The sequence below is a fragment of the Bufo gargarizans genome, chromosome 2, assembly GCF_014858855.1.
Source record: "Bufo gargarizans isolate SCDJY-AF-19 chromosome 2, ASM1485885v1, whole genome shotgun sequence".
Lineage (NCBI taxonomy): Eukaryota > Metazoa > Chordata > Amphibia > Anura > Bufonidae > Bufo > Bufo gargarizans.
Window position 1 is genome coordinate 526,794,410 of NC_058081.1, and position 26,120 is coordinate 526,820,529.

Below are 26,120 nucleotides of genomic sequence, written 5' to 3' on the forward strand. Positions count from 1 at the left end.
AATACGGCCTCTATGTACAAGAATATATCTACTATAATACTGCCTCCAATGTACCAGAATATAACTACTAGAATACTGTCCCCTATGTACAAGATTATAACTACTATAATACTGCCCCCTATGTACAAGAATATAACTACTAGAATATTGCCTCTATGTGCAAGAATAGAACTACTATAATACTGCCTCTATGTACAAGAATATCACTACTATAATACTGCCCCCATCTACAAGTAATAAAACTATTATAATACTACCTCCTGTGTACAAGAATATAACTACTATAATACTGCTCCGATGTACAAGAATATAACTACTATAATACTGCCCCCTATGTACAAGAATATAACTACTATAATACTGCCTTCTATGTACAAGAATATCACTACTATAATACTGCCTCTATGTACAAGAATATAACTATTATAATACTGCCTCCTATGTACCAGAATGTACATACTATAATACTACCTAATATGTACCAGAATGTACATACTATAATACTGCCTCTATGTACAAGAATATAACTTCTATAATACTGTCTCGATGTACAAGAATATAACTGCTATAATACTGTCTCCGATGTACAAGAATATAACTACTATAATACTACCTCCTATGTACAAGAATATAACTACTATAATACTGCCTTATGTGTACAAGAATATAACTACTCCAATTCTTTGCTCAGTATACAAGAATTTAAGTACTGATATATTTCCTTCTATGTACGATCATTTGACTACACTATATGAAATGTATGTGCTTGCTATGATGTTTGGTGAATGCACCTTTTCTAGAAAGTTCTCACTTCACACATGCAATTCTTGTTTCAGGCTTGTCTCAATGCAGATGGACAACCCCTTGGAGTGCTCTGTGCTTTCAGATGATATTGATGAGGAGGAGGTTTGGCTATATTGGATCGACAGTAATAAGGAACCGCATGGTAAAGCTATTCGACACCTTGCACAAGAGGCAAAGGAAGGAACCAAAGTGGACCTTGAAGTCTTAACGTACTATAGGTGGGACTCTGTGGTCATCAGTACAGTGTCATTCATGTGGCTAGGGCACATGCATAGTCTGTGTGTTTCTGGCTACTGGCACTGCATTCTCTTCTCAAAGCTATGCTTGTATGGGTTAATACATACGTCGTATGACATCTAATGGAACCTGGAAGAAGAATCTTCTGTGCACCATATAATATTGCAGACACTACTAGGGGGAGCTCACTGCAGTTATATTCGTGTGGAGTATCTATATGATTTATCAAAACTGGTGCAAGTAGAACTGGCTTAGTTGCCCATAGCGAATCAGGTTCCTGAAAAATGAGAGGTGGATTATGATAGGTTGCTATAAACCATTTTTATAAATCTCACCCTAAGCTTTTAAACTCCCTCTAGTGAGTTTTGTGGCACAGACCAGGTAGTTATTTAGAGCCACCAGGTAGCGGCTTTTGTCAGCACTTATGATCCAACTTTCAAGCATCCTTACAAACATATCTGACCATTCAGTAGACATAAATACACTTTATTCACGTAGTGCCCCTTTAAGGGCCATATCCGTGACTTTATTAACCATTCATGTCTCTCTATTTCACTTGCCAAGGTATCAGCTGAACCTGTTTGCACGGATGTGCCTGGATCGTCAGTATCTTGCCATCAATCAGATCTCCACGCAGTTGTCTGTGGATCTAATCCTGCGTTGTATGTCCGACGAGAGCCTGCCTTACGATTTACGGGCCTCCTTCTGTCGCCTCATGCTTCACATACACGTGGACAGAGACCCCCAGGAATCAGTGGTACCGGTGAAGTATGCCAGACTCTGGACTGAAATTCCTACACGAATCAGCATCCACGAGTGAGTGGCATTTCTTCTTTTATCTCCTTGGAGAGGCTTTTATGAAGACCAGAAATCATTGTTCTGCCATCTATGTCTACAGGTACGACTCTTGTACTGACTCCTCCAGAGATGAGATGAAGAGGAAATTTGCTCTCACAATGGAGTTTGTTGAAGAATATCTTAAAGAAGTGGTGACACAGCCTTTTCCTTTTGGCGATAAGGAGAAAAATAAACTAACGTTTGAGGTAAAGAGTTCTGGCTGTGTACAATGGACGCATTACGTCTTATTCTCCACTCACACCCCAAGCTACATTTTGATTTCTGTGGAGCTTTCATGTTCCAGTTGCTTCTGGCATCTTCAGAATTCTGTTGGATTCCTGTTTCCTTTTATGTTCTTGGACCTCAAGTCTTCCTCCTTCTTTTTCCTTGTGTATTCGGAGCACGCGCAGTTGCATTCAGATTTGTGTTGAATTTCTTTTAGTTCATTGGTTGCATAATTTCACATTTCCCTGCTGCCTCCTGCTTGTTAGGTGCATGCTCATCCTGCTAGCTCTCAGGTGTGAGGACCTCAAATTTTCTTCATTCTGGTTCAAGGTCTGTACCTACTGGGGGTCATTTACTAACATCACTTCACCAGTTTCTGTAGTAAAAAAAAAAGTTGCAGGCCCTCTTTTTGTGACTTTTTAAATGCCTGTGCAACAATATTTTTTGACACTGGTGTTTTTACGCCATCTTCGCCTTATGGGAGTGGCTAGGGCAAGGACATCGGCTCTGGCAAATTTCCCAAAATTGTTGCCTGGAATCAGGTGTAAATGTTGGTGAAAAACGACTCCACTGAGGGAGTGGAGTCGTTTTTTTACTCCAGGAGCACGGACTGCTGTAGATCGGCCTAATTTATGTCGTGGCACACATCTCATAAATTATGCACCTCCACCGGCAGTGCAGGGGGAGCAGGTGTAAAATACTAAATAATAAAGTATTCTGTTGGGTTTTGATTTGATTTCAAGTTGCCAAAGTTCACATATCCGTTCTGCCTGCTGCTTGTTCAGTGTATGCACATAGGTTTTGGGTTCTGCCGGGCTCCTGTTTGCTCTCACCTTGTAGGACATCACATTTTTTCCTTCTGCGTTAGTCTATTAAGAGAATGTATAGTTAAGAATACTGTTCCACTTCAGCTCATGTGTTTCACAATTTCACTCTTTGCTGATAACTGCCGATTCACTTGTCAATGGCCAGCTGATGACAACTCTTCCTGAATTTGTTAGCGCTCATGTTTCAAGAGTTCACATCTCCCTGCTGCCGGTTAAAGTGTAACTGTCACCTTTCCTAATGTTTAGGAGTCATGCAAAGTGTCTTTGTAGTACACTTTATTGGGGGAAATATGGGTATGTTTGGTGTATGTAAAGTGCCCCCTTAGCAAACCTCTAACTGAACATTGCTACAAAGAATGTGTCTTTTGCGTTCTACTACTGAACGCTGAGAATGAGTATGTGTAACATATAAGAGCAGGCTTCTCAGCCTGTCTCAGATCTCTGTGCCCCAGCCCCTGCCACTTTATACTGTATGTACTGTATACTAGATATGTTACTAAAACTATATTTTTACAAGTTCCCTGCCTACCTGTCAAGCTGTCAGAGCTGATTGCTGCGTTGCCTTTCACCCAGTGCTCTCCTGTTTAGTTAGTAAGGAGAATAGCGTGGCAGCAATCAGCGCTGACACACAGGGACACTGCCCAGCACTTACTAACTAAATAGCGATGGTATGGGCAGAGTAACATATCTATATACAGTACTTATTAGAAGGCAAGGACTGGGGCAAGGAGGCCACAGGCAGACTTAGAAACCTTCCTCTGTGTGTTACAAGTGGCCGTGTTCAGTAGATGTTGGGATCGAGATCCTTAAATACTGTGATATTTCCCTTTAGCCCATAGCTGTGCTAATGTCATTGACTATTTACATTATGAAAGAAATCTAAAAAATTATTTAGAAACCCTCTTGTTCTCCCGTAGGTCGTTCACTTGGCGCGGAATCTCATTTACTTTGGGTTCTACAGCTTTAGTGAGCTCCTCCGACTGACCCGTACCCTGCTAGCCATTCTAGACATCGTCCAGAGCCCCATGACTTCTTACCTCGAGAGACTCAGCATATTTCAGGATGGAGGTATCAGATATGCTCACGTAAATAGCATTCTTTTAAATGGGTGGTGAAATAACAGAAACTTTTTGCAAATCACTGCTTTTAAATATTCTGCTTTGTTCTTGAGATATTGTCCTATATCTTGTCCGATTGATGATTTTTTATACATATAATATATATATATATATATATATATATATATATATAATCTCATTATTATTTGTTATAAAAATCCTGATATATTTTTTGCTCCAAATATTGCAAACACTACATTTGGAGAGTGTATCTGATTTTATATTTATATGACTATTTTGCAGTTATTTATTTAGTGGGGGAAATGATACCATATCACAAATCTGTGAGGGGCAAAAGTGTGTGAACCTTTAGGATTAGCAGATTATTTGAAGGTGAAATTAGAATCATGTGTTTTCAATCACTGGGATGACAATCAGGTCTGTGTGGGCGACCTGTGTTATTTAAAGAACATGGATCTACCAAAGTTTGATCTTCATAACACATGTTTATGAAAGTGTATCTTGTCATGAACATAAGAAATTTCTGAGGACTTCAGAAGATGAGTTGTTGATGCTCATCAATCCGAAAAAGGTTAGGGCTCTTTCACATCTGCGTTATTGTCTTCCGGCATAGAGTTCCGTCGTCGGGGCTCTATGCCGGAAGAATACTGATCAGGATTATCCTAATGCATTCTGAATGGACAGTCCGTCCTTCAGGATGCATCAGGATGTCTTCCGTTCCGGAACGGAACGTTTTTTGGCCGCAGCAAATAGCGCAGCATGCTGCGCTTTTTGCTCCGGCCAAAAATCCGGAACACTTGCCGCAAGGCCGGATCCGGAATGAATGCCCATTGAAAGGCATTGATCCGGATCCGGCCTTAAGCTAAACGTCGTTTCGGCGCATTGCCGGATGCGACGTTTAGCTTTTTCTCAATGGTTACCATGGCTGCCGGGACGCTAAAGTCCTGGCAGCCATGATAAAGTGTAGTGGGGAGCGGGGAGCAGCATACTTACCGTCCGTGCGGCTCCCGGGGCGCTCCAGAGTGATGTCAGAGCGCCCCAGGCGCATGGATGACGTGATCGCATGGATCACATGATCCATGCGCATGGGGCGCTCTGACGTCACTCTGGAGCGCCCCGGGAGCCGCGCGGACTGTAAGTATGCCGCTCCCCCGCTCCCCACTACTACTATGGCAACCAGGACTTTAATAGCGTCCTGGCTGCCATAGTAACACTGAAAGCATTTTGAAGACGGATCCGTCTTCAAATGCTTTCAGTACACTTGCGTTTTTCCGGATCCGGCGTGTAATTCCGGCAAGTGGAGTACACGCCGGATCCGGACAACGCAAATGTGAAAGAGGCCTTACAAAGTCATCTCTAAAGAGCTTGGAGTCCAACAAGCCACAGTCAGACAGACTGTGTATAAATGGAGGAAATTCAAGACCATTATTACCTTCCAGAGGAGTGGTCAGCCAACATAGATCACAGCAACAGTGTAACAGTTTGCAAGGTCACAAAGGTAACCTCTAAGCAACTAAAGGCCTTTTTTTTACATTAGCTAATGTTAAGTTTATGAGCCTACCATCAGGAGGACACTGAATAACAATGGTGTGCGTGGCAGGATTGTGAGGAGAAAGTTGCTGCCTTCTAAAAAGAACATTGCTGCCCGTCTGCCTGCAGTTTACTAAGATCACCTGGAAAAGCCAGAAAGCTGTTTTGTGGATGGATGAAACCAAAATAGAACTTTTTGGTTTAATGAAAACTGTTATGTCTGGAGAAAGAAAGACCCTATATTCCAGCATAAAACCTCATCCTATCTGTGAAACACGGTACATGGTTTTGGGCTATTGTGCTGCACCTGGGCCAGGACTGCTTGCCATCATTGGTGGAATAATTTTTTTATGATGCCAGCAAATTCTAAAGGAAAATGTCAACATGCATCATGACCCTAAGCACACAAGTCCTTCTAAAGAATGGTTAAAGAAGTATAAAGTTAAAGTTTTGATATGGCCAAGTCAAAGTCCGTACAAAGTACGTACTTTAAAGGGGTTATCCAGCATTCTATTAGACCTCACAGAGTGGCCGACCCACGGTGGAGATATTACTTAGGTGGTTCCCGCCACTGGGTTCGGTCTCTGTCACTTCAGCTCTTCATCTCCCTGGTGCACTGATTCCATTGATGGATATGTGGCCGCTGCAGCCAATCACTGCCAACAGCGGTGACCTGCTCCTTTTGCGTGAAGTAACCATTTGTTGTGAAGCAAGGGATGCAGCTCACTTCTGTGGCCAGTAATTGGCTGCAGTGGTCACGTGCACCTCCATTAACAGGATGACATCAGCCCACCAAGAAGATGAAGACCTGACCAGGGAGCGATAGAGACCGGACCGAGTAGCGGGGACTAGGTAAGTATGATCACCACCGTGGGTCGTCCACCCTGTGAGGTCTGATATAATGTTGGATAAACCCCTTAAATCCAATAGAAATGTTGTGGAAGGACCTGAACCGAGCAGTTCATGGGAGGAACCCCACGAACATCACACAGTTGAAGCTTTTTTGTATGGCGGAATGGGCTAAAATACCTCCAAGCAGGACTAATTAAAAAAAAGTTAAGTTACAGTTATTGCTCCACAAGGAGGTCACACCAGATACTGAAAGCAAAGGTTTGCATACTTTTGCCACTCACAGACCTGTGATATTGGATAATTTTTCTCAATAAATAAATGACCAAATCTAATATTTTTACTCAATTGTTTTATTTAGATTATTCTTATCTACTTTTAAGACTTGTGTGAAAATCTGATGCAGTTTTAGGTCAAATTAAGGGTACTTTCACACTTGCGGCAGAGGATTCCGGCAGGCAGTTCCGTCGCCGGAACTGCCTGCCGGATCCGGCAATCTGGACCCAAACTGATGGCATTTGTCAGACGGATCTGGATGCAGATCCGTCTGACAAATGCATTGAAATACCAGATCCGTCTCTCCGGTGTCATCCGGAAAAACTGATCCGGTATTTTTTTTAACTCTCCATTCAGAATGCATTAGGATAAATCTGATCAGTTTTTTTCAGGTATTGAGCTCCTGTGACGGAACTCAATACCGGAAAACAAAAACGCTAAAACGCTAGTGTGAAAGTACCCTTATGTAGAAATATAGAAAATTCAAGCACCACTGTACATAATTGTGCAATGTAATGAATAACATTGCCATACGTTGCTCAGTCATAAACTGTTATCAAATATCACTGCCATACAGAGTCTAAATATATGGCCAGAATAGCTTCAAGTATCTGGGTATTGTGGTTTTGTCAACTATTGGGCACTACGTGAAAAATAATGTGGAGCCACTCCTAGACAGCATGTCTGGTAAGATCAGTGTGTGGTGTAAACTCCCAATGTCTGAAATAGATAGAAGTAACCTCCTTAAGATGATAAATATGCCGAAACTTATGTATGTCTTACATAACTCCCCTGTTTGGATCCCACAACAGATTTTTTTTTAGAATACAAAAGTTATTCTGAAGCCAGAATTTGGCTGGATACTTTACAAAGAGGGAAGGATTCTGGGGGTCTCTCTATTCCTAATCCATGGCTATATTTCATTTTCTCCCAGCTGCAGCACTTAAGGGGTTGGGGGAGGACTCCTGGGGATGATACATCTGCGAGACTGATAGCCCACATTATAGGAAATGAATACCCTAAATACCTATTAGAAAATAATGGTCTCTCTGATAAGCTGGCAGGAAATTGTACACTCAATTTGATATGTAAGGTATGGCGCAAGTGTCGGGACCTGCTGCCTGTGCGGGGCTTTACCCAGGACACTCCTATATAGAGAAATCCCCAGTTACCCGAACTGTTTTGCCTAGAGGGGTTTTCTCCATGGGAACGGAAGGGTGTGATGTTCTTGCATCAGCTATACAGTGATGGTGTGTTTAAATCCTTTGAACAATTCAGGAACAAGTTTGCCCTTCCTCATACAGCCTTTTTTAAATTTTTGCAATTAAGACATGCCGTTCCAGTACAGGCAAAATCTATGTCGCTTAAGTGTACGTCAGTCCCATTGCTGTGTCTCCTCATGTGGACTGATATCCGCAAAATCTGTGAAATACGATGCCTTGGTGGTTAATCAAAAATGGGAGGAAGAGGCTGGGAATATATCAGAAGATACATGGAAAGACTTTCTGGCACTAACGCCTGAGTTATCAGTATGTGAAGGCCAACGTATGTCCCAACTACTTCTTGTTCACTGTGTATACCGACTCCATCCTTTCTGTTCAAGATCGGGGTTAGGAACGATGCCTCCTGCCCTAGATGTGGGGTGAGTCCGGCATCCCTGATACACATGTTCTGGGAATGTTCTGAGCTTTGGAATTTTTGGACAGGCGTGCTAACCTGCATTAAAGACGCCTTTCATATTGTGGTTCCGCCTGGTCCAAAGACGTGTGTGTTGGGAATATACAAATAGGAATTCTCACCTGGGAGTGCAGCGTCTGCTCTTCCAGGCCAGGAAATGAATTGCTAAATACTGGCTTAGACCCCAACCACCTTCTAAGGTGCAATTTTTGAATAGAATGGACGAGATCCTTTGCCTGGAAAAAGGAGAATATACTAAAAGGCAATGTCTGGCCAGGTTCACCAAAATCTGGGATAAGTGGGTATTGTATAGGAGTAATGAGGCATAGTCTGGGAGGAGTGACTTTAAAGATATGCATGGTTTCTGAGGCTATATATACAAGTAACCGCGATGGGGAGTGTCATTTTTGGTGGGTGGAGGAGTTGAGCGACAAACTCACTACGGGAAAGGCAAGGGATAAGATCATATCTAGGGTGTAGGTTCTAGTTTCTTCTGAGCTCTGAAACAAGACATTTATGCTAGATGTACGCTGCCCATCTCATCGCTGGGTGGGGGGTGGTTTATTGTATGAAAGGGTATACATTGGAAAGGGTATATTTTTGCTTCTTTAGTATCCACTATTGCAACATGCCTGTCAATTATGGTCAAAGCAATGCTAATTGTCTGAACATCAGACTTGTCTGTATATGGATATCCCTTTCTTTTATTTTTTGTATTTTGTAAACTTGTTAATAAAAATTATCTGATTTAAAAAAAATATATGGCCAGAATATTTAGTAGGCCTGCTATAAAATTTTTACTATCTGCTTTACTGAAACAGAGCTCCATGTTCCATGCTTCCATTCCTTCATCCCTAGATACAATTCCGGCTGCCCGAATCATTCACTGGTGGCATCTTATTCAATATGGGTTTATACACCTACCATTGGATATAAAGATAAATATGTCTTCGAGAAGGCTCCTAAGCATCCTTTACGGGTGGCTGAAGGTAGACAGAACATGTAGACGCAATTTGTATATTGCTGCAAAATTCTGAAATTCAGCTAATCCAGTATGCCATCAAATATCATAGTAATATTGCAAATTGGAGTTCATTGTAGAATTCCCCTCATCTGACATGTGAAGTAGACCAGCCAGAAGATGGTGAGAGTCAGACACCCATACAACCCATTTAGGCACCCCTGGGGGATGTCCTATATCCTGGCCCTGGCAGTCTAGAGAGTTTCAGCAGGTATTCTCCCACTGTGCTAGGATATGAGAATTCACAGCGCTTTCCTGCAGAGAGTGAGATAAACTTGATTTCACGTCTTAAAGACATGGCTGTGACACTGACAGGAACATTTTAAACATTTTTTTAGACACAAGTGAAGCCTGTCTGGAGGCAGAACTGAAAATTAATCACTCCATGTGTCAGGTTAATGTGGTAAAGATACTTGGGGAGATTCTGTTACATAGAAACCTTTCTGTACCGACGGATGATCATCGAAACTTCTCCTATAGAGCAATCTGATGCCATTTTAATGATAGTTATTGTAAGGATTGATTTCCTTTCCATAATTTTCAGACAGGATCCTTTGTGATTGCAGACCAGCCTAGAGAATGCAATTTGATGCAAGGAAAAACAGCTTTTTGGAAGATGGGAATGAGTAATTCTGCACACCCAAATAATACCACTGTGAAAAACAGTGTCATACAGTGCCTTCATGATAGTATGATATAGTGCTTGCATAATAGTGTCATACTTCATATCAGTCTATACAGTACCTACATAGTATGAAGGAGGTATACAGTGAGCACATATTACCTACATAGTACTGCCAAACAGTGTCTACATAAAATTGCCATAAAGTGTCTATACAATAGTGCTAAATATAGAACATATATTAGTCCATACAGCACCTACATAATACCACTATGCACTGGCCACATAACTGTGCTGTATGCCGATTAAGGCGCTCTCTCCCCGAGGAGATATAGTACCCCCCAAATCCTGACTTAGGCCTGTCACCCAGTTAAACCAGTACTCTCTGCTCTGCACTGATGAGAGGTAATCGCCCCCAAATCCTGACTTAGACCTCTCACCCAGTTAAACCAGTACTCTCTGCTCTGCACTGATGAGAGGTAATCACCCCTAAATCCTGACTTAGGCCTCTCACCCAGTTAAACCAGTACTCTCTGCTCTGCACTGATGAGAGGTAATCACCCCTAAATCCTGACTTAGGCCTCTCACCCAGTTAAACCAGTACTCTCTGCTCTGCACTGATGAGAGGTAACCACCCCTAAATCCTGACTTAGGCCTCTCACCCAGTTAAACCAGTACTCTCTGCTCTGCACTGATGAGAGGTAATCACCCCCTAAATCCTGACTTGGGCCTCTCACCCAGTTAAACCAGTACTCTCTGCTCTGATGAGAGGTAATCACCCCTAAATCCTGACTTAGGCCTCTCACCCAGTTAAACCAGTACTCTGCTCTGCACTGATGAGAGGTAATCACCCCTAAATCCTGACTTAGGCCTCTCACCCAGTTAAACCAGTACTCTGCTCTGCACTGATGAGAGGTAATCACCCCTAAATCCTGACTTAGGCCTCTCACCCAGTTAAACCAGTACTCTCTGCTCTGCACTGATGAGAGGTAATCACCCCTAAATCCTGACTTAGGCCTCTCACCCAGTTAAACCAGTACTCTCTGCTCTGCACTGATGAGAGGTAATCACCCCTAAATCCTTAGGCCTCTCACCCAGTTAAACCAGTACTCTCTGCTCTGCACTGATGAGAGGTAATCACTCCCAAACCACTGTCTGCAGATGAGGTGCAGTATTAGGCTACTTTCACACTGCCGTTTCTAGGCCCAAAACGGATCAGTTCAGCCCCAATGCATTCTGAATAGATAAGGATCCGTTCAGGATGCATCAATTTGGCTGCGTTTGGTCTCCATTGCGTTTTTTAGACTGTCACTAAAACGCAGCTTGCAGCATTGACTTTCAATGTAAGTCAGGACGGATCCGTTTTGACTTAGACTTTCTTTTGAAAGAATAATGCAAACTGATCCGTTCTGAACGGATACAAGCGTTTGCATTATCGGTGCGGATTCGTCTGTGCAGACGGGTCCGCACCGAACGCAGGTGTGAAAGTAGCTTTATTTAATATCCGAGTCATGTCTAAAGGCCTAGTTAACGGGTTGAATGTTAACTTACAGGATAGCTGCCTTACATCTGGTGGCATCAGAAGCAGAGCTTGCTAAGATCTCACTTGCATACCTTTCTTCTTCCAGCAGAAAGCCGGTATTTATGCCAGAAACCCACCAGATCCCATTAAAGTAAATTGGAATCCATTGGTGCTATGCCATTATAGTGTAACTCTGGTACTGTTCCTTTGCCAAAAGAGATATGAACCTAGCCCTATGTTGCCACCAATGTAATTGTGTTAATAGTCCAGTGCCTACAAAATACTACAATACCCAGATGACAGTGCCTTATAGCACACAATCGTATAGTGCCTAGATCATTGTCAGGACTGGAATAGTGGATCAGGTATGGAATCCTTTGGCAGGGACGAAATAATCCCAAAAATTAGCGTAGTACAAAAAAGGTCAATCCAATCGGGTAGTCGGTTCCAGTTCCGGGTCGTGGCAGGCAGCAGAAATCGTAATCGAGGAAACAGGCAAGGAGTCGGTAGCTGGGAAGTCAGATTAAATAACAGGTTCACAGGAGGGAGCTGGGTGTTCACCATAAGGTTGAATAACTCAGCAATGAGTCAAGGCTCTGACTGGCTTTAAGTACACAGTGAACCCAGGACCACCCCCCTGGTTGCCGGGCAACCAGGAGGCTTCCTTAGTCAGAAGCCAATCATAAGGCTGAGGTTCGGTGACGGAGGCTGAAGCCCTCCCCTAGCCTGAGTAGCACCTGTGGTCTGGAATGGAGCATGTGCACTACGCTTGTATCTCCGCGCACGCGGCTTGTGTACCGCGCACCCGGCATCCTACTCGTGCAGGCGCACTGGCCACATTGACGTCAGGGTGTCCTGTCAGGAGGAAGAGGAGGAGCTATCTGCGCCCGCCGCCGCCTGCAAACCCGATGCGAAACAGCCCCCCTGGTTCCCTGACAATCATACTGGTATATATCGCTAGGGGCATCGGCCCACCATGACATTTCCCTGTAGGGTCTATGGCCGGTACACCCCTGTATATCATAGTGATATACATTGAACCCTACATAATACTACCATATAGTGCCTTGGTTGGTGTGCATGGAGGTCCTAAATAGTGGAGTCTGTGAACACTCTTTGCATTGGGAACATGAATCCTTCCACACAGATAAAGTCTCCTTTTCCAGAGAAGAAAAAAGAAAAAAGTTTTGCAGCAACCTCTGAATTAACGCCAAAGTTTTCCTAATCTGCCCCCTTCACCTCCCCCGCCTCCAGCCTTAGGTAGTGAAATGGGAGCAATTACTCCACATTTCCATTCCTATCTATAGCATTCCATAGGAGGTAAATGATCTATGTCAGCTTATCAGCACTTTGCGAACCTCTGCCAAGAAAAGAAGCCGATAGATTGAATTTTTTTCGGAACGTCTTTCATTGTCTTACATGAAGGTTCCGGGGACAGAGCATTGTCCGCCGCCTGTTAAAATATTCACTTTCACACTATTGAGTCATCTCGCCGGTCCATAAATCCTGTTAATGTTGCCGCTGTAATTTTGCCATTTTTCCATTTTTTTCCCCTTGTCTGCGAGTCTGAAGTGGGTATAAATGGCATGTGTTCCCCTTTGTGTGCTTCATCTCTTATCATATCTTTGTAAAGCTGCGAGGTAGAATATGTCACTCTTGCACTGGCAGGTTAATGAGCTGGTACAATAGTCAATGCCTCCAGGCCATCTATTGTCTCGCCAGTCATTAGATTTCTTGTATCAAGCGCGCAACTTCATTCTGAATACGGAAAGCCGCAATGGATTGTCCCAGACAGGCAGAACGCAGAACTTGCATGTTTTAATAGTTTCTCCACGCTCTTAATTAGCCCAAGTTTAAACTGTCAGTTATGATCATATATAATACCTGGCCCTTAAAAAAAGGAGAGGGTGAAAAAGAGGTTTCTTAAAGGGATGTAAAAAAATTAAAATTACCGGAGATGAAATTATAGTAAAGGGAAGAAAACTCCCGACCACCCTGTTTTATAGGAAATGGAATGATAGGTTGTCATAGCTTCAACTTGTATCACTTAAAGGGGGTTCCTGAGTACTTACCCCTTTGTTGGGCCACAGATTGTGCCATCTCAGACTGGCTGCGGGCTCTACTGAGTCTTTCTCTTCAGCTGCATAGAGTCTCAGCACAGCAGAAATAGCAGAATCGGTGACCCGATGGAGGGGTAAGTACTGACCAGGTCAGAAGGCTGCTGAATTTTTTTAAAAGCTCGGAGAACCTCTTTAAAGGGGTTATCCATTTTGAGTAATGTTTTGGCGGAAAGTTTGATTCATGGGGGAACATGGCAACAAGTGTTCACTTTCTCTATAGTGCCACCACTGGGGAAATGAAGCATTACATGGTGGACCTTGAAACTAAAGGGCTCACAGTGTGCTTAGACATGGGTGCATGTAATGTATGGAAAAAAGCTAAACTTTTTTTTAACACTTTCTGGGAGAAAATAGGGGGAAAAAAACAATACGCAACCCCTTTTTTTTTTTTTTTTTTTATGGCATTCACCACACTGTATAATGACCTGTTAACAGTACAGTGTGATTACAGAGGTACGAAATTTTACTAATTTTGCTCAAGAAATATCATTTGTTTTTGTCCTCATGTTCTGAAGTCATAACTTTTTTATTTGATGGAGAGCTGTGTGAGGACATTTGTTTTTTGTGGCATGAGTCATACTTTTTATTGGTACAATTTTGGGGTACATGCAGTCATATAAGTGTAAACCAAAGGTGTAAAGAACATTCAGTGTAAATAATATATATATAGGGCTTCATCATGGAAACACAGTAACATCTTCTTTATAGAACTCCACCCTGCTTCACTGCTGAAGAGTCCCGAATAGTTGGGTTACATTGCTGCTCTATTCAGGGGTGGACTGGCAATAGACCCTACAGGAAAATGTCCTGGTGGGCTGATGCCTGCGGAGCCCCTCCTTACAGCTATCGGCTGGGTACATAACAAACTGATGCTTTCAGCATTAATTAATGCTGCAAGCATCAGGTACCTATGCACCTGGCTGGCGGCCTTGGTCCCCTTCTGAAATCAACCATGTCGCCAGTGATACTGTTGACTACTGCGATGGGGGCAGCAGTATTTTGTGCTGCACTGTGGTATTTCATTCTGTTATGGTGGTATTTTGCACTGCATTAAGGTATTGCTGGCCCCGTCTGCTTACAATTGGCACCCACTTTCAGCACTGTGCCACGGTTTGTTCCCAGTCCGTCCCTGGCTCTGATATGAGCTGTAAAGATAAGAGTCACTGGCATTTTTCATTCCAATTTTAATCATACATTTTACATTTTAGAATCTTCCTGTTGTTTCTTTTGATTCTTAATATTTATTAACAATTATAGTAATATTTAATATGTCGCTTTATGTAGGAAAGGTTAATATCGGGCTACATTCACATTCTGGTTAACTGCTGCCTGTTTCCAGAGTCCAAAAATCTCTTGCTGACAGAATTAAGCTGAAAATGACCCAAGCAAGATTCATGGTTTATATTTAGCCAATAAATCCTGGAATAGTGTGTTTTGCTTTGTGTGGCACAGTAGTGGGAGCTGAAAGGAGGCATGACAACGGCCTTGTAAAAGCTCAAGTTTTGCTATATCGTTGAGTGCCAGTCAGACTAATGTGCTATGTTATGCGTCATCTTCCCAGGTAACAATGTAATGAGGACCATTCATGGCGTGGGCGAGATGATGACGCAAATGGTTCTCAGCAGGGGGTCTGTGTTACCCATGGCGGTGCCTGATGTGCAGCCAGGGCTCCATTCCAGCAAGCAGACGACTGATAGTGAAGATATTACTGTTATGGACACCAAACTAAAAATCATTGAGATCTTGCAGGTAGAAATTTATGTTCATGTTATTTTAAATACAATCCATACACTGTGTGAAATTTTGCTGAGGTACAGTGATGGGGTTAGAAAGCACACCAGGTACTTTTAACCCTGGATATAGCACAAAGTTGGTCCAATGTGTTTGAAACTCTTGTGATTATCTGAGCCTTCTCATTTCTTATGATAAAGGAATGGATCAGACCTCCCAGTGTAAGTGGCTCCTCCAAATACTGTACATGTAGGGGCCCGATATACATTCTGGGAACCTTCTCTTTGTGCATGTTTATTAAGAAATTGGTTAAGAAAAGCTGATCGTGAATGTCCGTTTTTCAGTATAAGGTGCAGCAAGCAGCGTTTTTTGTGCGGCATGGAAAACTGAAGACGCCGGATCTGGCATCAAAAACCATGTAATTCACTGGTGCTGTGTCCATTTCTTTCAGACACAAAAAAATAAAAATAAAGGAATCGGAATGGTTTTAGTGCTGTATCTGGTTTCTTCATTTTCAATATAATACAACCGGATCTGTTCTGAACGGATGCAGCCAGTTGTATTATTATAATGGAAGCGTTTTCCTGTGGTTTTGACATCCCATGCCAGATCTCAAAACCGGACAGCAAACATGCAAATGTGACAGTAGCTGAAAGTAGCCTTATACTATCCTTCAGTATAATGTGCTGATCATTTTCATCATATATCTGGTCAGAGCTTTGCTTTTATGATAAAGAGCTCCAAATAGCCTAAATAGAGGCAAATGATAAAATTCTGGTGACCCGGAGCCACCACTAGAGAAAATGTACTACTGATTATACATTGAACTGAATGGTAAATTGCTCTGAATTAAGCTCCTTAGCTCCCTCTACTGGTGGTTGAAGGCAGAAATCAATCTTGCAACTATGTTTATGCAGGAGATTTGAAGCTTTGATGAGCTGTAAGAAAAATACTTCTGACTGCTATCAATCATCGTAGAGTTTGGGACCAAGAAATGACCTTATGTGAAAAAGTAGACGCTTATCTTATTGTATGTAATGGTGACCACTTTGTCTTCCAGTTCATACTTAGTGTACGGCTGGATTACAGGATTTCCTATATGCTGTCTATTTACAAGAAAGAATTTGGGGATTTTAGCGGCGGCATTGACAACTCCACAGCTTCGACAGTTACTCCCCCTGACTCCCCGGCTCTATCAGGTGAGTGGGTTATAGCCACTTGTATGTTTTAGAAGCCTGGTATTGTATGTGGAATTACTACAACTTTTACAATTATTTTGATTTTTTACATTTTAGCGGCAGTGGTACCTGATATTGATGAAATAGCAGCGCTAGCGGAGACCATGTTTGCAGGAAGGTGAGTCTGAGATAAGTTAGCCTTCCTAAGGACTGTTGGTAACTGTAGCTAATTTACATTTTGGGATGGATGTTATAAGCCCAGCACCATTCCTATCGGCAACACCCCCAATCACATGGTAATGACCCCTTTCACACAATATAACATAAACCCCACCCATTTGATATATCAGTATTGTTATAACTGTGTCTCTGTCACATTCAGCAAAGAGAAGAACCCTGTGGAACTTGATGATGAAGGTGGTAGAACATTCCTACGGGTTCTCATCCATCTCATCATGCACGATTACCCTCCACTTCTTTCTGGAGCCCTCCAACTTCTCTTCAAGCATTTCAGCCAGAGAGCTGAGGTCCTCCAAGCCTTCAAACAGGTGAGAAAATGAGAAGTGATATTGACAGTATTTGCACGCCCCTAACCTGACATTGAAATAATGGAGGGAGGTACAATTATATTTCAAGGTCACTTTTACAAGTAGCCATTGGGCTTCTGTGCCAAACTTGCAATAGGTTTCTGCACTCCTAAAATCACCTTTTGGCTGCAACTGGGTTCAAGATGAGATACCACCATATCATCCTCTCTCCTCTGTTTTTCTCCTTGTTTTACTGGCCTTTTGCTGTTTCTGAGCTATCATTTGCCAGTGTCTGGTCAGAGCATATCCAACTAAAGACACTAGAATGCATTCCATTTTATAAGTATGTGCTGTTAATATGTAAGTTATTATAGGCTCCACTGTCAGATTTCAAGTAGCAACACATGACATGCAGGATGTTGTTATGTCACTAAACAGATGTCATTGCTGCATAGGTTACTGGTACTGGACATTAGGCAAAGTTTTACCTTTCAATGTTATCTTCATTGGCAACACAATGGGCTGATTCCATAACCGGTGGAATGCCATTTCAGGCCTATTGTCTGAATGTTCAGGGATAGTCAGCCGGACATTGTCCACTCATGATCATACACACGTATAAGTGTGCCAGGAATGGAGTGAGAACTTTGTATTTAAATATTAATCTTCGCTTATCATGTTCTTTTGTGCAGGTTCAGTTACTGGTGTCAAATCAGGATGTCGACAACTACAAGCAGATCAAGGCTGATCTGGACCAATTACGCCTGACGGTGGAGAAATCTGAACTTTGGGTTGAAAAGAGCAATAGTTACGAGAGCGAGGAGCTGGGAGACGGGCAGGCCAAGGACGGCAAAGAGCAGATTAATGAGGTAAATTATATTCCCTGCTCTCTGCTGTCCATTTCATTTGCTGGCTGATTAAACAAAGGTCTGAAAATGGCAACGACAAGTTCCATGTACCCCACTTGTGCAATTAGGAGCACAGGAAGTAGAGCGGGCAATACAGTAATGTCTGAAGAAGAAGCGCACTACAATACATTGGCATACAGATGCTCTATCAATCCTAAACTGGTAGAACTTCACATGCCGTGTGTGGAGGAAAATATAATTATTATAATACTGACCCCTATGGCCAAAATATTACTACTATAATACTGCCCCATGTCCAAAAATATAACTACTATAACACTGCCCCCTATGTACAAGAATATACTATGATACTGCTCCTATGTGCAGAAATATAACGATTATAAATAGAATTTATCATCTTTCCCCCATCTTGCTCAACCCCAACAGACCTATCTATTATGATCTATGGCTGCATACTCTACTCGGTCAATCGAGTCCGCTGCTTTGGAGTGACCTTGGATTTTGCCCTCTCCTTCAGACTGCACATCCAAGCCCTTTCCACCACCTCCAGCTCAAAAATATCTCCCGCATTCGCACATTCCTCAACCATGAGTCTGCAAAAATGCTTGTACATGCCCTCATCATCTCCCGCCTATACTACTACAACATTCTCCTCTGTGGCCTTCCATCTAGCACTCTCGCACCCCTCCAATCTATCCTCAACTCTGCTGCTCAGCTAATTCACCTCTCCCCCCATTACTCCTCTGCCAATCCCTTCATTGGCTCTCTATCACCCAGCGAATTCAATTAAAAATTTTAACAAATACTTATAAAGCCGTCCACAACCTGTCCCCTGATACATCTCTGAGCTACTTTCCTGATACATCCCCAAACGTAATCTCCGATCTTCACAAGACATCCTTCTCTCATCACCACTTCCCGCAATCGACCTCCAAGATTTATCCCATGCATCCCCCATACTCTGGAACTCTCTACCCCAACATATCAGACTCTCATCTACACTGGAAACATTCAAAAGAAACCTGACAACCCACCTCTTCAGACAAGCCTTCAACTGTCATGGCCAGTTTTACCTTCACATACTGTGTCCTTCCTCCATACCTTGTAAATTTTAAGCCCTCACAGGCATGGTCCTCTCTCCTTCTGTGCCAGTCTGAAACTCGTCTTGTTCATGCTTATTGCAATTGTCTGTATTATGTATGTATGTATACCCCTCATCATATGTACAGCGCTATGGAATGAATGGCGCTTTAATAATAATACTGCTCCTATGTACAGAAATATAACTACTATAATACTGCACCCCTATGTACAAGAATATAACTACTATAATACTGTCCCTGTGTACAAGAATATAACTACTATAATACTGTCCCCTATGTACAAGAATATAACTACTATAATACTGCCTCCTATGTACAAGAATATACCTACTATAATACTGTCCCATATGTACAAGAATATAACTACTATAATACTGCTCCTATGTACAGAAATATAACTACTATAATACTGCACCCCTATGTACAAAAATATACCTATTATAATACTGTCCCCATGTACAACAATATAACTACTATAATACTGTCCCCTATGTACAAGAATATAACTACTATAATACTGCTCCTATGTACAAGAATATAACTACTATAATACTGTCCCCTATGTACAAGAATATAACTACTATAATACTGCCCCCTATGTACAAGAATATAACTACTATAATACTGCCCTCTATGTACAAGAATAGAACTACTATAATACTGTCCCCTATATACAATAATATAGCTACTATAATACTGCCTCTATATACAAGAATATAAGTACTATAATACTGCTCTCTATATACAAGATTATAACTACTATAATACTGTTCTTTATGTACAAGAATATAACTACTATCATACTGCTCTCTATATACAAGATTATAACTACCATAATACTGTTCCTATGTATAATACTATAACTACTATAATACTGCCTCTATGTACAAGAATATAACTACTATAATACTGCCTCTGTGTACTAGAATATAAATACTATAATACTGTCCCCTATATATACACGAATATAACTACTATAATACTGTCCCCTATGTACAAGAATATAACTACTATAATACTGTCCCCTATGTACAAGAATATAACTACTATAATACTGTCTCCTATGTACAAGAATATAACTACTATAATACTGCCTCCTATGTACAAGAATATAACTACTATAATACTGCCTCCTATGTACAAGAATATAACTACTATAATACTGCCTCCTATGTACAAGAATATAACTACTATAATACTGCCTCCTATGTACAAGAATATAACTACTATGGGGGCGGAGCCTGACCGTGAAGCTGAATGGCAGCAGCTTCCTGAGCTCCTCACTTACACCGGTGATTTAACCCCTTTATAAGCTACAAAAGCGCACACTAATGGGGAAAACTGGCAAAGACCGACCCAAGGATCATCTGGAACTGACTCCTGCCCGCTCCAAGCAACCAGATATGGAGCAATACCTTAAAAAACAAGCGAAATCGCGCCCTGCCGAGATCTCCAAGATGGCGCCGCGCGCGCCACAGCCATCTGACGCTGAAGACCCGTCAGAGGCGGGAAGCGCATCGGAGGCATCGGTGTGCAGACTCCCTCGGAGACGCTCGAATCTGTCTAAAGAAGTCCTCAAGGAATTGCTGGAATCCGCTTTGGCCCCTCTGAAGAAGGACCTGGAGGACATTAAGGACGATCTTCGTGGCCTAGGCCATAGAGTCATGGCGCTTGAATCCTCGCAAGACGCTATCCTTCAGCATGAAGGGAAAACCTGCCAAGCCCTACATACTCACCGGGACCTGATTAACGACGCTCTCCTCAGAATCGAGGACCAGGAAAACCGGAGTAGGCGCCGGAATCTGCGAATCAGAGGCCTACCTGAATCTATCGCAGCTGAGGCCCTCCGCAAGGTAGCTTCTGAACTTTTCTCCCAGCTACTAGGCCCAGACCGGGCAGCCGCAGTGGTGGTGGAGCGCATCCACCGCGCATTACGCCCGAGACCGAAGCCCTCGGACCCACCGCGCGACGTGATATGCGGCCTACTCAGCTTCGTGGACACAGCGGACCTGTTACGGGCAAGCAGAGAAGCAGAGGACTTGAGGTATGAGGACGCCCCTCTCCTGTTCTTTCAAGACCTAGCGCCCACTACGCTGGCAAAGCGGCGTATCCTCCGACCGTTGTTGGAAGCCCTGAAATTGTCTGCCACGCCGTTTAGGTGGCTGTACCCGTTCGGCCTAGCCATACTGAAAAATGGAAAGCAGCTTACAGTTCGCACGCCGGCTGACCTGAAATCCATCTGGGGCCCGCTCGGCCTGTCCCCTATTGAAGTGCCCTCTTGGATGCCTGCGGACCAGGGGGACCCCTTACCGGTTCCGCCGAGAGTTGATACCTGGGTCGATGTCTCCCCAGGGAAAGCTGACAGAGCTAGAAGGGTCCGGCATAATACCTGAAAGTAGCAGTTACTAAGCTTTTACCACGTTTGAAGGGATTAACCCTCCCTGCATTGCACAGTTGCTGTACCTGTGCTTTAGGCCATCGGGCCTTGTGTGCCCATATCTCCAAGTTCTGCATATCCACATAAGTGGAGAGGCCTATACTTGTGTTTTGAGTTCTACACCCCTTGTGGTTTCAGGGGCGCTGGTTAACAGAAGAACAGTCACTATCGTTTCTGCGGACTGCTGCACTTACCAGTTTATGTCCTGTTGCCCTGGTCGGGACTTTTTTCTCCTGCTTCGTTATTCCGCCCCAGATAGTCCAGTTTTGGGGTTTCACCGGTTCTTCAACATGTGATGTTCATCCCCCCTCTGAAAGCCTCTCATTGGCTCTCAGCTGTCCCATGGGAGGCCCCCCCTGACGGATCCCGGCTTGGCGTCGTTATGGAAAAGGGTCCTATTTACGTCAGGTGTCTCATGGGACTCCTTTTGTGTACCTTAGAATGTTGGTTGCCATCTAACATTCATTTGTTCTTAATTTGCCTTTGTATTCTGTTGTTGTCCCTCCCTGTCTCTTTGTATGTCTTTTCCCTTTTGTTCTCCATCCCTGCTCTGTTGGAATCTGCCATGTATTCTCAGAATGTATCCTTCCAGGGTCATATACTCTTCCTCCCATTTTATGATTGGTCACCATGACTTCCTTCGTTGTATCCTCACTAAATGTCCGGGGTCTGAACGAGCCATGTAAGAGATCTCAGGTATTGTCACTCTTGCAAAAAGATAAGACTTCTATAGCTTACTTTCAGGAAACACACTTTAAAACAGGGAAGATACCGAAGTTGCCATCCGCAAAATTCTCCCAATGGTACCATAGCACTCATTCGTCAGCCAGCAGAGGGGTCAGCATTGCAATACACAAAAGCATTCCATTTACTCAGAAGGCGACCTCTGCAGACTCCGAGGGGCGCTTTCTGTTTGTAAAGGGCCTCATTGCGGATACCCCTGTCACACTGGCGAATGTATATGCCCCCAATAGGGGTCAGGTCCCATGGCTCGTTCAGACCCTTAGACAGTTGAGCTCCTTTACTGAGGGACTGCTGGTACTAGGCGGGGATTTCAATGTAGCCATAGAGCCCTCTTTAGATTCCTCGTCAGGCAGGTCGTCTGTTACCCACAGGCTTCTGAGGCGCCTTAAGGTTTCTTTGAAGAGACTGGGGGTACTAGACATGTGGCGGACATTGCACCCTTCAGGAAGGGATTACTCGTTTTATTCTCATGCAAAGAATTCTTACCACAGGATAGACTATCTTTTCCTGTCAGGTGCCCACGCCCCATTAGTCTCCAGCGCTAGGGTAGGAAGCATTGTACTCTCAGACCATGCCCCAATCTTCCTGACCCTCTCGTTGACCGGCCTCCCAAAGAAAGACTGGACATGGCGACTAAATGACACACTTATTCAGGACCCTGATCACGTTTCTAAACTTTCAGCCTCACTGTCTGAGTTTTTTAAGATCAATACATCTGGCCCATCCCCCCCGTCTATCCCCATTGTCTGGGAGACACATAAGGCCGTGATTAGGGGTGAATTGATTGCTCTAGGCTCTTATGTAAAGAAAAAGCGATCTCAGGCTCAGACCCTGTTAATGTCCCGTATCGCAGCTCTTGAGCTCACCCACAAACAGTCCCAGGCTTCCCAAGTGGCAGAGGAATTATATAAAGCTAGAAACGACCTTAAAAACCTATTGAATGCTACTTCGGCCAAGTTACTGTTTCGGTCTAAGTTTAGGTCCTATGCCCATGGCGATCAGGGAAATAAGCTGATGTCGGCGCTCTGTAAACAACAACAAGCAAATTCCTTTATCCCGGGTATTAGGGATGCGGCAGGTACCGTGCACAAGACTACACCCGAGATAGCAAAGGCGTTTTGCGCCTTTTACTCTAATCTATATAATTTACCATCTCCGAACCAAGCCACTCCGGAGTCTATAGCTGCTGCGACGGATCAATTCCTTAAAACGCTCGATCTCCCCTCCATAAGCCCCGCGCAAGCTTCCCAGCTCACCTCTCCAATTACAGACGACGAGATACTTAAAGTTCTCTCATCCATCCCCTCAGGAAAGAGCCCTGGTCCTGACGGCCTAAACATCTCGTATTATAAAACTTTTAAGGATATACTGCTCCCACATTTTAAATCCCTTTGCAATTATTTACTAAACGGGGGGTCTTTGCCTCCACAATCTTTAATGGCCCATGTCACCATCCTTCATAAGGAAAATAAAGACCCTCTGGAATGTGGCAGCTACCGTCCCATTTCCCTATTGAATGTGGATGTTAAGTGGTGGGCGAAGATATTGTCCCAACGCCTTCAGCTACTGCTTCCTGACATAATATACGGTGAGCAGGTTGGCTTTGTCCCTGGCAGACGGGGCAATGAGAATACGGTCCGTGTGCTGCACTTGATGTCCTGGGCGCAAACTAAGGGGCTGCCGGTAGCATTACTGAGTACCGACGCAGAAAAAGCATTTGACAGGGTGAGCTGGTCTTTTATGGCCAAGACATTGTCGAAGTTTGGTATACCAGAACAATTCATTTCTGCCATTTTCTCATTATACCTAGCCCCTTCTGCCAGGGTCAAAGTCAATGGGACCTTATCCCCAACATTCGGCATTTCCAATGGTACGCGTCAGGGGTGTCCACTCTCCCCGTCTCTCTTCGTTTTGGTGATGGAGACTCTGCTGAGTAAAATCCGTCAGTCACCTGAGATTGAAGGAATCACCATTGGGTCTCAAGATCATATCACAGCGGCTTTTGCTGACGATCTACTGGTGATGACTTCAAATCCTGGGGTATCCTTCCCCAAATTGCTTACCATTTTTGAAGATTTTGGTTTCATCTCCAACTTTAAAATCAATTATTCTAAATCTATGGCTCTTAATGTGTCCTGCCCTGGTAACATAGTGCAGCTTTTAAAGGATTCCACTCCTTTTAAGTGGGCCTCTAAAGAAATACCTTTTTTAGGTATCAAGGTAACTGCTGACCCTAAGGAACTATTTCCCTCTAATTACCTTTCTTTACTTCAATCTGTTAAAACACAGCTCCATTCACTAAAGATGCCTTTCATCTCTTGGATAGGGAGGAAGAATTATTTAAAAACCTATATACTACCTAGGTTCTTGTACCTCCTGCAGACTCTACCGATTTGGGTACCGCAGTCATATTTCACGGAAGTCCGCCGGATGGTGTCCCTCTTTCTTTGGAGAGGCCGGTCCCCGAGGGTGGCCTACGCTATTCTAACCAGGGAAAAAAGGTTTGGAGGGTTTGGGTTGCCCGATGTCCACTTGTACTACAAAGCTAATCTTATGTGCAGAGGCGTGAGCCTCCTCTCAGGACATCCTATGACCACTTGCTCACAATTGGAACGAAAGCTACTCACTGACAATGAGAAATTAATTCTGTGGGGTGTCCGCTCATGTTCCCCCACAGCTTCTAAACTGCCTTTACTGTGGAGAGGGGTGCTATTCACCTGGTCTATGCTTTACAGTGCAAAGACGCTTAACTTCCCTAGTCCTGAGCTCCCATTATATCTATTACAACGTTATATTCATCCCGAAATACTTGAGGTCACAGGGGTTTGGGCACTGCTCAAGAATCATACGCTGCAAGATGTGGTATCAACAGAGGATGGGCTGGATTGGAAAGGGATCCTTGAATTACCTAGAGTTCAATCAATAGCTTTCTTGCATCTCCATAGTTTTAAGAGAGACATAGGAATCCTGCAACTACAAACGTCTCATCTGGCCTCCCCCACTTGGTTGGAGCGGAAGCTGATGTCGGCCCGGCCCTCCAGCAGACCCTTTTCCACGATGTATAAGGAGCTACTATCCTTTACTTGCCCAGAACCTCATTTCCTGAGCTCATGGGAGAAGGAACTATCCCTCAAATTGTCAGAACCGGAGAAAGCTTTTATTTTGGCCCAATCTCATGGTTTCAGCCGATGCATTAAAATTCAGGAGAACTCGTACAAGTTGCTGACCAGATGGTACAAGACTCCTGAGTTTCTTCATAGACTCAACCCGGAAGTCCCTGAGGTCTGCTGGAGGTGCGGGGCGGGCATCGGTTCTCTCTCACATATTTGGTGGGATTGCATCAGTATGCGCCCCTTCTGGAGCCAAGTGGAGACTTTAACTAACAAAATCTGCTCCACCTCTGTATCTTTGGATCAAAAGCTGATCCTACTCTGGTGCCCCAACTCTTCATTTACCCCAACCAAATCAGATTTACCTACTATATTACTTACCGCCGCTAGGCTTCTAGTCCCCTTGCTGTGGAAGCAGACTCTGCCTCCCACTATTTCGAGTTGGCTGGAAAAAGTGGACCAACTTTATAGATTTGAGGAGCTGGCACACTGGGAGACCCACACTCGTACGAAGTTCCTTAAGGTGTGGCTTCCTTGGAAGAAATTCAGGTTTCCTGACAGCTAGAGCAGATTCCCCCCCCCCCTCCCCCCCCTTTCCCTTCTTACCCTTGTCTTTATGTCTTTCTTTGTTTTACTGTTATGTTAGATCTCTATTGGATTCAATTTACAGATGTCCATTTGCTTGGATAGAGATGTCATACTTGCCTCTTATTGATGATACAGACTGTGGCGCAGGATTACTGTAATGTGCATTACCGGCATTTGTCATGTTACACCTTATCTGATGTACATTGT

General features: G+C 43.5%; 1 protein-coding gene across 1 annotated transcript in view; it reads left to right on the forward strand.

Moving 5' to 3' along the window:
* Positions 1–26,120, forward strand: part of ITPR2 (inositol 1,4,5-trisphosphate receptor type 2) — a 372,015-nt gene that overhangs the window by 155,206 nt on the left and 190,689 nt on the right. Inside the window, 9 exon segments of the mRNA XM_044281452.1 lie at positions 837–1,022; positions 1,606–1,857; positions 1,940–2,084; positions 3,848–3,998; positions 15,188–15,375; positions 16,418–16,556; positions 16,653–16,713; positions 16,918–17,083; positions 17,755–17,931. Coding sequence (XP_044137387.1) covers positions 837–1,022; positions 1,606–1,857; positions 1,940–2,084; positions 3,848–3,998; positions 15,188–15,375; positions 16,418–16,556; positions 16,653–16,713; positions 16,918–17,083; positions 17,755–17,931 — 1,465 coding nt within the window.